Source organism: Puma concolor, chromosome B1 (assembly GCF_028749965.1).
Source record: "Puma concolor isolate L17-30 chromosome B1, mPumCon1.1.hap2, whole genome shotgun sequence".
Lineage (NCBI taxonomy): Eukaryota > Metazoa > Chordata > Mammalia > Carnivora > Felidae > Puma > Puma concolor.
Window position 1 is genome coordinate 14,841,285 of NC_141670.1, and position 17,276 is coordinate 14,858,560.

The 17,276-nt window shown below is 39.3% G+C and overlaps 1 protein-coding gene across 1 annotated transcript in view; it reads left to right on the forward strand.

Annotated features, from left to right (window-relative positions):
• The window catches only part of TRAPPC11 (trafficking protein particle complex subunit 11), a 47,776-nt gene extending 31,129 nt beyond the window's left edge, over window positions 1-16,647 (forward strand). The window contains exons 24-31 of the mRNA XM_086703172.1: window positions 732-797; window positions 908-1,064; window positions 5,412-5,523; window positions 8,412-8,503; window positions 9,492-9,625; window positions 11,469-11,478; window positions 11,598-11,636; window positions 15,638-16,647. Coding sequence (XP_086559298.1) covers window positions 732-797; window positions 908-1,064; window positions 5,412-5,523; window positions 8,412-8,503; window positions 9,492-9,625; window positions 11,469-11,478; window positions 11,598-11,636; window positions 15,638-15,660 — 633 coding nt within the window. The 3' untranslated portion in view covers window positions 15,661-16,647. The remainder of the gene's footprint in view (window positions 1-731; window positions 798-907; window positions 1,065-5,411; window positions 5,524-8,411; window positions 8,504-9,491; window positions 9,626-11,468; window positions 11,479-11,597; window positions 11,637-15,637) is intronic.
• Window positions 16,648-17,276: the final 629 nt, after the last annotated feature.

A 17,276-nucleotide genomic window follows, 5' to 3' on the forward strand; every position in this document is an offset into this window, starting at 1 on the left:
GATTTTTAAAAAAGGGTTCTCACTAACAGGGTGGGTGGTTTGTTTCCAAAGACATAGTAAGCCCATTGCTTCTTGAACAGACTGAGGGAGGGATGTAGTGTGTAGGTTAAGAGTACAGACCCCTACGGTCAGATCCAGGTCTGTTTCTGCCTTTGTCACTTACTAGCTATGCGGGACTACTTCAGCTTAAAATAGCGAGTATAATGGCATCTGTTTCCTTGAGTTATTACAAACATTATATAATGCATTAGATATATAGCGATTATAGCGCTGTAATATTATTATTGTCATTATCATTATTATTAGTTGTCTTGACTTGAGGTGAAGTAAAGAACTTAGACAAAAAGAAAACCCAGATTCTAGGCTTGGCACCATTAGCTTTGTGGCCCAAGGCCAAGCATTGAAACTTCCTTAACTTCTGCTTCGTCCTCTCTAAAATAGTGACATTGCCTGTCCTGCCCACTTTTACTAGATCCTGAGATAAATAACGTGTTAGAAAGCACTTTGCAGTGTGAGCTGTTTTAAAGCCATAAGATAATTTATTAGAAATTGTAGTCCGGTTTCTCTCTATAGGTTTTTATAAATTATCTGAGGGAAAGCTTCTAGCTTCTTAATATATAAATTGGGATTATTTCTTGATCAGTTACAGATTGTGTTTTGCATGTCTGCTATTTTTAAAACTATTTTTAAGTTTAGAAAAGCCATTGAATGTGCCCTTTAAATTCTTACAGGATGAAACTGTAACTATAGAAACTGTCTTTCCATTTGATGTCGCGGTTAAATTTGTCTCTACAAAGGTATGTTCCTATGAAGCATTTTGGAAATCATTTCAATTATAGAAATTAACAGAAAAAGCAAAATGAATTATTGTAGTTCCAGACAGATCTTTTGTCTTCATTTGTGACAGTTTGAGCACCTGGAAAGGGTCTATGCGGACATCCCCTTTCTATTGATGACGGACCTCTTAAGTGCCTCACCTTGGGCCCTCACTATTGTATCCAGTGAGCTACAACTTGCTCTTTCTATGACCCCAGTGGATCAGCTAGAGTCCCAAGTGGACAAAGGTGAGAATGTGGACCATCCCACTTAATTAGAAGACCGGGGTGTGTGTGTGTGTGTGTGTGTGTGTGTGTGTGTGTGTGTGTGTGTGTGTGTAGGCTAGCAAGGTAAGAGTTAGCTTTTTGAGACTTGATAGAAAAGTAAATACATTTAGAATTAAAGTAGAATTAGTATCAGTTACCACCTGTTTGAGTATACCTTATTTTAAAAGATAAGATTTTTGCTACTATAAGGAAGTTACTCAGAAAAATGTACTTGAAAATAAAATAGTATTTTTTCATATTTGGATTTTTTTATAGATTGTTTTTTCTTACTGATTTTTAATTAATGTTTACCATATCTTATAATTTGAAATGGTGAAAGATGGTTATTAAAGAAAGTTGGGAAAATATAGAAACACAGACAGTAAGTTTTCTAAATCAACTAAAATAGTTTAGAGAAGAGATTTAAACCCAGGATATTACTTTTCTGGTGCATTATACCTTGGGCTTATATGCTTCTTGAGCTGTTAGAGAAAAATAAAAAAAATTAGTTTGAATGTTAACCCAAGCAAAATTGTGCACAGCTCTATGATAAGGATAAAGATTGTATGAAAAAAATCACGATGTATTTTTTTTTAAGTTTATTTATTTATTTTGAGAGAGAGAGCACATGCTCGCAGGAGGGGCAGAGGGAGAGGGAGAGAGAGAGAATCCCAAGCAGACTCTGTGCTGTCAGCATAGAGCCCAGTGTGGGGCTCAGTCTTACAAACTGTGAGATCAAGACCTGAGCTGAAACCAAGAGTTGGACGCTTGACTGACTGAGCCACCCAGGCGCCCCCCACCCCCACGATTAAAATCAAATATAAATGAGTCATTTATTTGCTGTATCTGTTTATCTATCTACTACTTGAGTTCAGTGTCGTAAGTCATATAGTTGATTTGCAGTACAGATTAAAATTAGATGAGTAGTTTCAGAATTCCAGTATATTTTTTGTATCCGGCTTGTGAATAAGTTTCAGTATCTATCAATAAATAATCAACAGGTATTTATCAAGTTCACTATCTGGCCCCATGCTAGGTTCTCAAGAAAACGCCAAGAAGAGTTTGTCTCTACAAGAGACATAGTCTTCATAGTCACTTCTGTGCATTTTAGGAAAGTCATCATAAAGGAGGAAAGATAAAATAGATTAAAAAACCTCTTTATTTAAATGCTACAAGTAGGTCCTACGTCCTGTAAAGTAATAATACTAGAAAACAATTTTGCTTTCAGAATGCCTTTATAAGTTTTGTTTTTATCTTTTGAAACTTGGTTTTCTCTCATGGTTTTGGAAATCAGTCTGTGGTTCTGCTTTGTTTCTCTGTCCACACTTCTTCCTTTTCTCCTCCCTGGCTAACGTGGAATGATCACGAGCTGTGGAGTCACGCTGAACTAGATTCCATTCTCTGACCTTCTTCCTGCTCTTAGGTTACGTTGGACGGTTCACTTTGTTTCATCACTTGTCAGAGTTAAAGAAGATAACATACGTGAAATAGCGTGTATGAGGTAGTCTGTATGAAGTATCTCAGCCCGGCGTTTGTCTCCTCACAGCTCAACACAAGCTGGCTATCTGTCCATTCTTTGCTGATTCCTTTTCTTACTCCTTAAATGTGGGTCGCTTCCAAGATCCTGACTTTGGCTTGTTTTACTTTTTCTACAAGTCTTCACCTGCCATGCAACCTCAGGCTCCCCGCAGTCCCCAGTCCAGAGAGAGGAGTCAGTGTATACTTGGCCCCAGGTAGAAACCACAGAAACAGACCAGACTCCCTCTTACGTGCGCATCCATCCTGGCGCCACGTTCTCCCTTCTGCCCATCTCTCGAATCCAGCTTGTCTCCATTCTCACCATCTCTCATCTGGCCTTCAGAAACACCTTCTTAACCGCTTTCCTCTTTGCCATTCTCTCCCCTAGTCTGCCTTTCATATTGCTGCCAGAGATTGATTTCTCAAAAAGCAATTTTGAACTTGTTTTTCCTTCTTAGAAAACCTCATGACCTACCAGACCTTTCCCTGGGAAGCTTCCCTTTCTAGCTTCTTCTGTACAAGGCTCCCTACTTCTTCTTCCTCTTTCCCAGACTTTGACCAAGCCCAGATTTGTACATTCAGCAAACACTACCTCCATATGGTTTTGAACATGTTAGTACGTCTGTCCAAAACCCTTTCCTTTTTCTTTCCACCTGATCAACTCTTGTTTGCTCTTTCGGTCTCATGTAAGCTTTGGCTTTTTGATCTTCCTAAGCGGGACTAGATAATCTTCTTTCTTTGCTCCCAGAGTTTCTTTACATCTGTTATGACACTTATCCACTTATATTGTAATAGTTTACTTACTCTTATGGCTCCCCTACTACACTATGTGCTCCTTTAGAGCAGGAGCCATGACTTACCCCTTTTTGTATTGGCAGCCTCAGCTGCATAGTAGTTGCTTAATAAATGTTTGTTAAATGAATGAAAAAATACCTACCTTGAATTTCCCATTACTCGTTTCCTATTGCTGCTGTAACACATTATCACAAAGTTAGTGCTTAAAACAACACAGATTTATTATCCTAACGTTCTAGAGGTCAGAAGTCCTAAAATCAAGTGTTGGTGATGTATCCCTTCTGGCTCTGGGGAACACCCTTTTCCTGCCCTTTTCAGCATTCAGAGGCCATCTGGATTCCTTGGCTCATGGTTCCTTCCTCCGCCTTCCAAACCAGCAGTGTAGCATCTTCAGATGTTTCTTCTTCTGACCTCTGCTTCCATTGTCACATGTTTTTCCTCAGATTTCCTCCTACCTACGACTTTCCCTCAGAACCCTTGTGGTTACATTGGGCCCAATTGGAGAATCCAGTATAATCTTCCTATTTTAAGATCCTTATCTTAATCACATCTGTAAAATCCTTTCTGCCGTGTAAGGTACCACATTCACAGTTCTGGGAATTATGATGTGGATATCTTTGGGGAGGGGGTGGCATGGCTTTATTCTTTCTGCCACCTCCAAGGACACCAGCACTAATGCATTACAAACTTTGTATTTGACACATTAAAGATAACAACTTTCCTAGGTCATAAAGTTGACCCCAATGTTAATTGTTAATAAACGTTGTGATCATTTTTGTTAACTTCTTAGAATTAAGGAAGGCTTGAGCTGGGGAGAAGCAATATGAATGTCCTGGGTTTTTAAAAAAGGTATCTTGGGGCGCTTGAGTGGCTCAGTCAGTTAAGCATCTGACTCTTGGTTTTGGCTCAGGTCTTGATCTCTCGGTTCGCAGGATCAAGCCCCATGTTGGGCTCTGTGTTGACAGCGTGGAGACTGCTTAGGATTCTCTCTTCTCTTTTTCTCTGCCTTTCCCCCGTTCTCTCTCTATCTCTCTCTCTCTCTCTCAAATAAACTTTAAAAAAATGAAAAGAAAACGGGGCAAGGATCCTGAATTAAAAAAAAAAAAGGTATCTTAAGAGGTTTAAATTGATGTATGTTTTACTAACTGGGCTACAGTATCATTTCCTAGTCCTTAAAAATTACTTAAAAGTGGTTAGAGATTGGCCCAGCATTTTCCCCTTTGACTTCTAGTATCTGCTCACAATCGTAACTAGTAATTTATCACAACCTTCTTCATTAGAGAACCATGAAAACAATTAGTTAATGTTTAGAGACCTTGTTATTACTGTTTGAAAGTTTCACCCACAGATTTGCCCAGGTCAGCCTCAGATGGGCACTGTTGCCAGCTTGCATCGAAGGCACTGCAGGCTGGGAGGTGCTGATGGCAGGGAGGGCTTGGTTCAGACGAACCTTTATCTTGGCGTCAGGAGTTTAGGCTACAGTTGGCAAGAGGAAAGCAGCCTTGTATGAGAGGTAAGTCACCACATTAGGCAATAATGAGGCAACATGTAATGTATTTCCATTTGATGGTATCGCTAATATGTGTTTGTCAGAGAAAGCCAGAGTTGCCTGGAATGACATTTTGAGTACCTAAAAGGTTAACTAAAAATTTCTTTTTCCCTACTGTGAAATGTTTCCTTTAGAGACATGAAATAATTTGTAGAAAGAAAAATAATCACCAAATGGTATTATTCCAACTCCAGACTTTGCCCTGTCATTAGTTCCTATAGGATCTTGTCACAGACCTACAGCTGCTTTGCTGAGTTTTATTATAATGGAATATTGATATATTAGAAAAAACACTGGATAGGACTTTGTGACCTTGAAAAAGTCATTTAACATCTCTGAGCCTTAGTTTTTAAGTCTCTACAAATAATGTATAACTGATATTCTTTTTTTGTTATATTACTTAAAGGTAAAACTCTCCTTTCATAGAGGAAATCGTTGCATAGGATTATAAAGATTATTCCTTATAGTTGTCTTACAGACTGGAGAGAGTGCTAGTGAATGCTTTTGTCTTCGGTGCCCATCTGTTGGAAATGTTGAAGGTGGAGTAGCAACTGGTCATTATATCATCTCCTGGAAGAGGTGAATCAGCCCTATCTCTTATTCCTTCTCTGTCCTATTCTACTGCCTTTATTATTTGTCATTGTCATTTAATATTTGAAAGCTTCTGTCAGTCCTGGAGAGAAGACTAGAAGTCACATGCTATCACTAAATGTTTGTCAAGAACACAAAGATTAAAAAGGATAATTAAACTTTTATTTGTATTTGTCACAATTTGTGACCTGTATACTGATGAAATTTTAACCAAGCGAATTCTCATGACAGGACCATTAAAAACATCAAGAGAAACTGTTCTTATTTGCATTCAATAGGATTGTCTACATAGAAAACCCAAGGGAATCAACAAATTATTTCCATTATAGGAGTTCCAGCAAGGTTGCTGGATATAACATCAATATACAAAAATCAGTTGGCTTTCTATATATCAGTAATAAACCTCCAGGCAATATACTTGTAAAACAGGTATCATTTAGATGATAACAACAATTATAAGGTAAGTAAGAATATATCAAATAGAAAATGGGTATTGCCATTATGGAGAAAATTATAAAACTTTAAAACATTAAAGGAAGTCCCTACATGGGACATACACATAATTGTCTTGGGTAGGATTTGGATAAGATCTGATATTGTTTGTTCTGTAAGTCACTGCAATTTGCTTCAGGATCTCAATAGCTTGTTTTAGTTTGTTTTTGTGGAGCTTGACACTGTTGATTTTAAAGCTTATATGGAAAGGCAAAAACTCAGAAATAGTCGAGATACTTCAGAAGAAAAACTAATAAGCAAGGATACTTGGCTCTTCTAAATTCCCAGACTTAAGGTAAAGCTACAGCAGTCATTGCTGTGGTATTGGAATGGGAATATGTAAATAGGCCAGTGGAACAGAAGAGAGAGTCTAGAAATAGATCCACACATATGAAAATTATGTTTTAGGGAGGTGGCATTGCAAATCAGTGGAGATCTGGTAATTGGTGGTAAACAATTGGGTATCCTTGTATCTCTACACTGTGTATAAAAATTAATTCCAGGCATATTAAAATTCTAATTGTGAAAAGCAAAACGTTACTACTTTTAGTAGAAAATAAGAGAATTGTTTTATGACTTTGGAATAGGGAAGAGTTTCTTTAAATAAGACATAAAAAGTGTAAGCCTCTAAACTTGATGAATTTGATTTGTTAAAATTAAGCTTCTTAGTTCATTAAAAAATACCTATAAAAATACAAATTGGGAAAAGCTATTTACAACATGGAAAACTGAGAAAGCATTAGAATTCATATCAAGAACTTATACGAATCATAAGAAAACCAAGTCTCCTAACAGAAAGTTGAGCAAAATCTTGAGTATGCGGTGTTAAGAGAAACAGAAGAGGCCAGATGGCCAGGAAACATAGGGAGAAAATGTGCTGCCACTAATTTGGAAAAATAAAAGGGGTTAACAATGCAAAGTTTGTCAAAAAAGGTAGAGTATAAAATAGAACAGTTACTTTGGAAATCCATTCAGCAGGGCTAGGTGAAACTGAAGATATCTATATGCCTCATAGAAAAGGTCTCAAACAAGTACACAAAGATATATGTAAGAATGTTCATAGCACCTCTGATTATAGTAGTAAAAAGTTACAAACTAAATATCCATCAACAGGAAAATGGACAAACTATGGCATGGTCATAGAACAGAATGCTATGTATCAGTGAAAATCGATGAACCAGAGCTGCTCCTGTTAACCATTAGTATTAAGGGAACAAAGCAACTGCAAATGTTGAAAATATGAACAAATTGCATGTATGTAATATTGGGAAACATGTAAAACACTGCACATTTCTTAGGGCTACCTTCATAATTTCAAAAACTATAAAGAAATACGTAGCAATGATGACTCCCAAGTTAGTACTTCTAGGGCACAGGTGCAAGCAGGAAGGGGCACGTGGGGAGGTTCAACTATATTGTGATGTTTTCTTAGGCTGGGAGGTAGATATGTGATATTTCATGTGTGAATTTCTTGGCTCAATTTTTTCATAAATTTAAAAACTGCGAATGAGACATGAAAAACGAGAAAGGAAAAATCATGGACTTATTTTTTTAAAAAAGCTAAGATCTTTCTTTCTCCCACTTCTGAATTTACCACATCGAAGTTTAGTTTAATTTATGTTTACAGGAATTAAAATAGGAATTTGAAGGCACTGCTTACTCATCCCATCACGTTACTGTAATACCATAAAGACCTACTAATGAAGAGGGGTTAGATGTGTTCGCCTGGGGCTTTTGTGGTGTAATAATTTGCACCCAGTGTCAGCTGTTCCACATCTTGATCCAGACTCTCCCCAAGGCCAGTTCTCGGGAGTCAGCCAGCCGCCCTGTGGTTCCCGTCCTAACTGTGACACAGGGGAAGATATTTGACAGTTTCATAATGTTACTCACTTTATCTCCGTGATGTCAGAATGCTGCTTTTTTATTGGTAGTAAAATACTTTTTGTTCTTTGGTTTCTATTCTGTACTTTGGGTGTAGCTAGGACGGTACACTTGGAAGTGGTCTGGTGCTCGGCCTCGAACTGGCCACAGGCGGAGAAGGTCTGTGTCATAAGGTCAGTCCGCGTGCTCCCACCCACGCTGAGCGCTCTGCTACCACGCCCTGTGTTAAATGGTGGGTTTCATGGTATGGCTGATTCACATTCTGGCCCCTGGACCAAACAGCAGCCCTGGGTTATACCATCGATTCATTGGAAACATTCAGAACCCAAACGGGATTCTAAAAGCCTTTTCTTCACTAAACCACTTCCAGGAATAAAGTTTTAGGAGATGTTTAAGCCCTTTCTGTTTCCTTTGAAACAAGTTTGTGAGTATACACGTGGCCTGTTTTTGATTCCACGTTTCACGTAAAATGCGGATTTGAAAGATTCCCTTTTCTGTCACAGGACCTCCGCCATGGGAAACGTCCCTGTCATCAGTACTGCCATCACTCTGCCACACGTGATCGTAGAAAACATTCCCCTCCATGTGAATGCAGGTAACGGCACCAACTTGTACTTGGTAAAAAGAATCCAGTGAGAATTACTTATTTTAGCTTCTAAGATTTAAAACTACTTTTATTACAAAAAATGCCCAACGTTTACAGAAGTAGATTATGATCAGTCTTGTTTCATCTGTATCTCAAGCTCCTCCTCCTGCCTTATTTTAAAGCAAATCCCAGATATTATTTCATCTATCAGTATTTCTGTATTAGTGGCTATTTTTCTAAACATCATCACAATTCTATTGTCATCATCTTAAAAATTAGCAATAATTCCTTAATATTAATTGCCAAATTCCAGTGTCGCAGTTTCCCTAGTTGACTTTGAATGTTCTTTATTGTTTTAAGGTCTCATCACTGCAGCTGGTGGATGTCTCATACTTTTGAAATCTCTGGGCGGGCAGACTCCCTCCCCACTCCCTCACCTCCTGCACCACCCCCCTCCCCCACCTCTTCCTTGCTATTTATTGAAGAAATGGAGTTAGTTGTCCTGTAGAGCGTCCCACAGTCTGGGTTTTGCTGATTGCATTGTATCATTTTTAAGTGTCCCTGTAAGTTGGTGGTTACATCTGTTGTCTTGATCAGATTCAGGTTCAAGTTTTTGGCAAGAATACTTCATAGTTAATGGTATGTGCGCTCATCAAGAGGCACATGATGCCTGTTATTCTTCTTGAACCATGATGGATAGTTAGGGACATGTTTTATAGATTCAAAAAATTATTCCTAAAGTATAATTCAGTTCCTGACAGCCAAGACCCTTTCTAAGTCATTCAGCTTTAGAAGGAGACTTGATTCTGTTTAGCCTGTTTTATCACAGTCCCATGGCTGTTGTCCAGTCCAAGAATGTGCTTCTTTAGCAAGAGTGCAGTATAAGCACTAATTTAAATAACCTCATGTCTACAGAATGAGATTCATTTACAAGAAGAACTCATAAATGGTACACCGTTTTCTTTAACCAAGAGAAATGTGTCGTCTTTCTCTGCAGATCTGCCATCGTTTGGGCGTGTCAGAGAATCCTTACCTGTCAAGTATCACCTACAGAACAAGACTAACTTAGTTCAAGACGTGGAGATTTCTGTGGAGCCCAGTGATGCCTTCATGTTCTCTGGACTTAAACAGGTATAGGGCCTATCGCATTGGGCTGTTTGTGTAGACACAGAGGTGTGGCCAGGAAATGGAGAGCTATGTACTTAGTTTTTACAAATGAACTGATAAGGCTGATTATGGTCCCTGTTATTTTGATAATAGGAAATTTTTCATCACCTTTAAATATTAAGTACAATTTGTGTAGCAGCGGATTAAGTGGACAACCCTTTTCACACAGAGATCATACATATAAGTTCTTTCTTTCTGTAAAACGAGAATGCACAAATCCTCAGAGTATAATAGACTTTCTGAAAATTTTAGATTTCCCTTTTATTACCATTGTGTGTGTGTCTGTGTGTCTGTGTTTGTCTTTTAACTTGAGGCCTAGAAACCTGACTACCCATATTAAAAGCCTGATTCTCTGGGGCGCCTGGCAGGCTCAGTTTGTAAAGCATGTGATACTTAATCTTGGGGTCATGAGTTCAAGCCCACACTGGGCATGGGTCCTATTAAAATTAAAATTAAAAAAAAAAAAAAAAAAAAAAGCCCGATTCTCTTCTGAACTATCAGTGAAATTTTTTAGAGATTTTTAACCTTGCATAGAATTTACTTATCTTTGGCGCATTTAGACATAATTTTATATTTACACATAAAAATAAATTATTCAGGTGTTTTGATTCACCCATTCAAATCAGAGGTGGACTCCACATTTTTTGAGTGGAACATACACTTTCAGGCAAAACCAGTTTCCATGAGAATACTGTTTTCTGTCAAAGTTGATAATAGACGCCCCTCAAGAGTCAGTAAATACTTTTTGTTAACAAGGGCATAATTAGAGAAACAAACATGTCATAATACTTAGAAGTGTCTACCTTGACTAGTCATTTTTGCTGTGCATATTCTGGGTGCTAGGTTTGTTGTGAAATGTAAAATAGAATTCTTGGGGTGCCTGGGTGGCTCAGTCGGTTAAGCGTCTGACTTTGGCTCAGGTCCTTGAGTTCGAGCCTGGCCTCGGGCTCTGTGCTGAAGGCTCAGAGCCTGGAGCCTGCTTCAGATTCTGTGTCTCCCTCTCTCTGCCCCTACCCCGCTCGTGCTCTTTCTCTCTCTGTCTCTCAAAAAGAAATAAAAACATTAAAAAAAAATAGAATTCTATATGAAGTAGACTGTAAGTCCATACACTAATTTAAGTTTATAACATATAGTACATGTCGTATTAGCTGTTCTGTGTTGGGTACACACACGTTATCTTTGACACGTGTATAACGTATGTACTCATTTGCAAATGCGTAAGCTTTTCTTGAGTGTCCTGATCCTTTTCACATACTGACTTACAAATAAATAATGCACGATACCAAAATCTTACCTTTGTGATCTTTTCTAAAGTATCACTAAAATTTTCCAAACATCTTTTTTTCCCGATAGTATTTACCTCACTACAAAGATAAAATCTCGAAAACACCAGAAACAACTAGCTTGCCTTCTGTTGACATAGTATTTACAAAGATACTTTCCTACAAATTATCTCATGGCATAAGTGACTATAAAATCTACATGGTCGAGACATAGAAAATGTCAGTCCATCTAGCGTTCCCCTTTTTAAGCTGGTACAAATTGCCATTTAGATCTTGGTAGAAACTGTAGAAGCTGAGATGATCACGCATGTATTTTTTGCATATTTATTATGTGTGTGGTCCTAGTCTCATCCTAATTCAGCCCTATTAGTAGCATCTGTCTGGAAAGTGGAATAGGAGAGACAGCACATTTCACCAGAAAGATGTGGGTGTCCAGTGATTTCTAAATAACTAAGGGGTGATACCATGAAGATGCTGTAAGTGTATATACTGATTATCTTTCTCTACCATTTGTTATGATGTAGATTCGACTGCGTATCCTCCCGGGCACCAAACAGGAAATGTTATATAATTTCTATCCTCTAATGGCCGGATACCAACAACTGCCATCTCTCCACGTCAATCTGCTTAGATTTCCTCACTTCACAAATCAGCTGCTCAGGCGTTTTATACCTACCAGTATTTTTGTAAAGGTAAGTCTTAGGACTTCTAAATCTCCTGTCTGGAACACAAACCAAAGGTGGCTTTTCATGTAAGCTTCTCAACGATATTTTGAGACTGATAGTTTTTTTTTGTTTTGTTTTGTTTTTTAACGTGTATTTATTTTTGAGACAGAGAGAGACAGAGCATGAACAGGGGAGGGTCAGAGAGAGAGGGAGACACAGAATCCGAAACAGGCTCCAGGCTCTGAGCTGTCAGCACAGAGCCTGATGCGGGGCTCGAACTCACGGACCACGAGATCATGACCTGAGCCAAAGTCGGGCGCTTAACCGACTGAGCCACCCAAGCGTCCCATGACTAACTGATAGTTTTGACGTGTATCATATGAATTTGGCAGTATTGCTTTTCGTTTCTGTAAAGTTGCTATTATTTTACAGAATCTAATTTCCAGGGTTTTTATTCCCTCAGGTAAAAATGATTTACCTTTACAGTATCCTTAGACAGGTTTTTCTCTTTGGCTTATAAGTAAAGCATATTTTTAAGTTGTGGTTAGTTTATAACTAATTTTTAATCAAAATGGATTAACTTTCTAAATATGACCCTTGGGCTTTCCTGACTCTCTATGTAATACTGGATTGGGGTCTTTTCTGAAAATGGTCCTGTGTTGGAAACTGTAGTCTGGTTTAATGTTTTGATTTTTTTTTACACTGGTACCATTTCCAGGTTCCTGCAGTAAAGGAATGTGTAGGATGGTCGTGGTCAGTGTGGGAAGGAGTGAATCGGGCCACACAGGTGGTTTGTTTAGCACAGTGCTCACCTCCAGTGAAGCCGTTCTCGATGCCTAAAATTAAGGCTTCCCTCCAGGTGGTTGTAGTTTCCTCAGTCACTCAGATATAAAAGTTTGGAGGAACTGTCCCTTCTTTATATAATCTGGGATTGGGTACATTTTACATTACTCTGTATTAATGTAGCCTTCATAATCTTCCTAGCTTTTATCTTTCCAGACTTACACTACTTCTTATTTACATTTGCAAAAAAAGAACTTATTAATGTTTCCAAGCACCATACTTTGATTAAAAAAAACACTTTTTTTTTTTTAATGCTTATTTATTTTGGAGAGAGAGAGAGACATACAGAGAATCTAAAGCAGGCTCCAGGCTCTGAGTTGTCAGCACAGACCCCGATGCGGGGCTCAAACCCATGAACCGCGAGATCATGACCTGAGCTGAAATTGGACGCTTAACCGACTGAGCCATCCAGGTGTGCCCTAAGCACCATACTTTTAAACTATAAAAGAAAAATCTCATAATTCTAGATCTGTGTTTAAAAAAAGTAGCTTTTTAAGAGACTTTATTATTGGGTTTTTTTTGAGCAGTTTTAAGTTCAGAGTAAAATTGAGTGGAAAGTACAGAGGTTTCCTGTTCACCCCCTGTGCTCCCCACCCCCCCAATAGCAGTGGCTTTTTAAAAATTTTTTTTTTTAACGTTTTTATTTATTTTTGGGACAGAGAGAGACAGAGCATGAACGGGGGAGGGGCAGAGAGAGAGGGAGACACAGAATCGGAAACAGGCTCCAGGCTCTGAGCCATCAGCCCAGAGCCTGACGCAGGGCTCGAACTCACAGACCGCGAGATCGTGACCTGGCTGAAGTCGGACGCTTAACCGACTGCGCCACCCAGGCGCCCCAGCAGTGGCTTTTTTAACATCTCTGCCCATTCACATTCTGAAGCTATGTCTGTTGCTCTTCCTCCCTGCCATGTCTGAGGTCACCTCGTGGGGAAAAAAATCTCATGACAGGGGTGGGGAGCACTGGGGAAGTGATGGCCTCTGATGTCCTTTTCGCCGTTGACCTTCTGAGGTCTGCCGTTCCCAAACTCAGAAGTGCAGCTTAATTAGCGTGAGAGCGTGTATCAACGTAGACAGAGGTGCACAAACACAGCCTGTTTGAGGTGTGAGAGTGGATTGATCTGAGGAATCAGGATTTCAGGTCCACCAATTAATCTCCTCCATTCCTTTCCCTGTGGGGCTCCCTACACCCCACCCAGTCCCAGCTCCTGCTGGTTCAGTCTTCTCATTTTCTTCCACAGTAAACCTCTTCTGGGTAGTCCTTTAATCTAAGGAAAGGTTCCAGAACAATAAACATTTGCAAGGTTTAACGTAACTAACGTGCCCTTTTGAACTGCCATGCTCTTTTTTCTAAATCCACATACTACCTTCTAGTAGCTTGACTACTGCCAGAAAAGTTGGCTGGGATCCTCAGAGCCAGCTCCTTTATCAGGGAGAGTCAGAACTACAGTTGTTTTACTTGTCACACTAAGGACAGTGACTAAGGGTTTCCCTTTTCCCACTTAGCGAACAGTCTTACTCGCGCTGTACATCCCTTCACATCTTTGCTAAACTTGAGCGCCGTACTGTTCAGTATGACAGCCACTGGCCACGTGTGCCCTGTCAAGATTTAAATTAAAATTAATTATAATTTAATTTACTTTAAAAAGTAGTTGCACCAGCCCCCCTTGAAGTGCTCAGGAAGTCAGTGTTCTGGTGGCTACCATGTTGGACAGCACTGACACAGAGCATTTCCATCATCACAGAAAGTTCTTTTGGACAGCGCTTCCCTCCTTCAAAGCTGGATGAATATTTTTCTTCCTTTGAAAAGTACATTCCAGTCTTCTCATTGCATGACGTTCTTGTCTTCTGTTTCTGTTTGTAAAGCTGTGTTTCATAAGGATTTAGCCACGTTGAGCCATTATTCTTTTTCTAAAACTGAACATCCTCTGTCAGTACTAAAGATGACATGATGTATAAAAGACCAGCACCTATGCTTTCATTCCTTCTGTTCCTGCCTCAGATGTCAGAGGCCTAACTTATACAAGCACACATGTACATATACGCACACACATGCACACATACACACACACATACGTGCATAAAATGCACAGCAACAAAACCGAAGACAGGAGTGCTCCCTTCCTTACCTTAGGGAGTCCCCTGGGGATCATTCTGCATAAAGCATAGTAAATGGCTTTTGGTGATGACATTATCACACTGTTCTGTTTGATGTCTTGAATGCCATCTCTGTCGTGCATTACCACAAAGGTCTGCTGACATACATCTGCTTGATCAAATTATTTGCAAGAATTTCATTTTGGGGGCTAAGAGTCAGTCGGTTAAGTGTCTGACTCTTGATTTCGGCTCAGGACACGATCTCACAGTTTGTGAATTCAAGCCCCAAGTTAAGCTCTGTGCTGACAGTGTGGAGTCTGCTCATTCTCTCTCTCTCTCTCTCTCAAAACAAATAAGCATTTTTTTTTAAAAATGTTTCATTTTGTCAGTTACTTGATGACACCCTGAGGTGTTGCTAACCTGTCAGAAGTTTGATACCCTAAGTACAGTTACAGTACCTTTTCTTCCTGCTTAGCCTTTACTCTGCTCATGTGATGGTTTAAGTTTTTCCAGTGACCTTGGGGAAGGGGAAATTTTTGTTTTCATCTACTGCTTCTATCCTTGCACTATTCATTGTTAGACACCGTAGTTCATCGCGGATTGCTCTTTCTCAGACAGGAGACTGGGAGACCTTGAATCCCCAAGAACTTGTCTGTCAGCTCAGGTTTGTCGCCTGCGTAAAGCTTGAGGTGCAGGAGGGCCCTGAGCAAGAGAGAATAAAGCTACCACTTAAGCGGGAATGGTAACTAGGTTCCCTCTCACCCACTCCCGGTGATAGAGTAGCTGCTAGAAAACAAGGTGAAGAGAAACAGTGCCTGTGGCGGATTTGGCAGGTGGGCGTGTGTGGCCAGCGGGTGACATCTGTGGTGTAAGAGGGAACGAGGGGGGAGCACCTAGGCTTGCAGTCGGCCATCCCCAGGTTCAAGTGCAGAGAGACTGGGGTGGGAGAAGGAGAAAAACAATGTGATTCTGATACTTGTACACTTTATTCTGTTTTTGGGACACAGTTCCAAGAATTTCAGAATCTTTTCAATTCATAGAGCTTTTGTTGTTACTGTGTTGTAAACCTGTTTTGTTTTCCCACTTTAAAGCCACAGGGTCGACTCATGGATGATGCCTCTATTGCCGCGGCATGATGCTCAAGACTGGCCGTCGGTCGTTCTTACAGAGAAGGTGTCCAGAACTGTATGTTTTTCATTGTGAACTATATCTTTGATCATGGTAAAGTTAATCTTTTCTATTTTTTGATGGATGTTATACCAACTGTTCGGAGGAACTCATGCTTAAAATATTAGGAAAATCTATCCTCTCTTCTAGTTTCACTAATAAATATTTGAAATCTCTCAGTGCGACATGGAAGGATGTCAGACCGTTGTTATTGTTAGAAGCCATTTTATGAATAGTAAGTTCTCTTAAAAGTAAGTGATTTGCATGTGCAATATTGGAGGAAACGTAAGCATCCCAAATACGAGTGGCCAAGGAGAGGAAAATGCCCTAGTATCTGCCCCAGCAAAGTTCTGAATCCCCGTGAGTCACTTTGAGAGTTGACTGAACTGGAGATACGCCCATCCTCACCGACTGGATGTGTGCTGAGAATACATACATATAAACTCATAAGCAGCTGTATGACTGATCCAGAAAACTTCCAGAAAGTTTTAATCAAAGCAATTTAAAAGCTGTCTAAAAAAAAAAAAAAAAATCTTTGCTTGGCACCAAAACATGTGAAATAGGTTGAGCTTGTAGCCCAAATGTGGATCAGTTATGAAACAGGTTTGTATTTGTAAGTGTGTTAACAAGATTTTTGTCTGTCAGGATCTAAACTATAAGGATGTGATTATAAGATGAATTTCTTAAGCAAACCATTTTTGAAAAAGATACAAGGTCTAAATGAGAGCTTTAGTTATATTGGGCCGTTTCAAAAGGAACAATTTAAAACTCTTGGAAATTCATGTAAATAAAAATCATATTGTGGAAATTTTCTTCTGTTAAAATATCTTAATTTAAAACTTACCAGATTTCCTGGAAAATTTTATTATTTAAAAGTGTAGGAGTTGTAAAAAGGAAGCAGTGATGTAAATAAATATGTTCTCTTCTCTTTCAAGTATGCTCGTCTATATCTTTTATTTATTTTGAGCCTGTTTGATTTCAACTTCACAAAGCATCTTTTACTAAGAATACTGCTGCCTGAGGTCTAGGGAGAGCGTAGGATTGGAAATTAGGAGCTCTGCATTCCCGAACTGACTCTGCTAACCTTCCAGGAGACCGGACAGTGGAATTGGTGGTCTTAGGAGGACGTGAGTTCCCTGCGGTCTTGGTTTTTCAGATAGAGGCCACGGGGAGCTCGTCTCCACAGTCAGGTTGTCCGGGGTCAGATCCTGGTTCTGCTGCTTGCTTGTGAGGTCTGTTCCAAGTTACTTACCCTCTGTGTGTTTTGGTGTTCTTATCTGTAAGATGTAGGCGGTGGTACTACCGATCTCCTAGGCTTAGGAGGAGAGTAACAATTACTGCATGAGAAGAGCTTGGAAACAGTAGCTGACACACAGGAGTGCTCAACCAGTGACATCTATCATATTATTATCATTATTATTATTATTATTAGAAGACTGAAGATGATATTCATGCACCTCCTGGAGGGTTCATGTTATCAGAATTTGTTGATGTTTATGTAGTTCAGTTCTACATACATGAGCATATATGTGTGCACATATATATAACATATGTAAGTGTCTA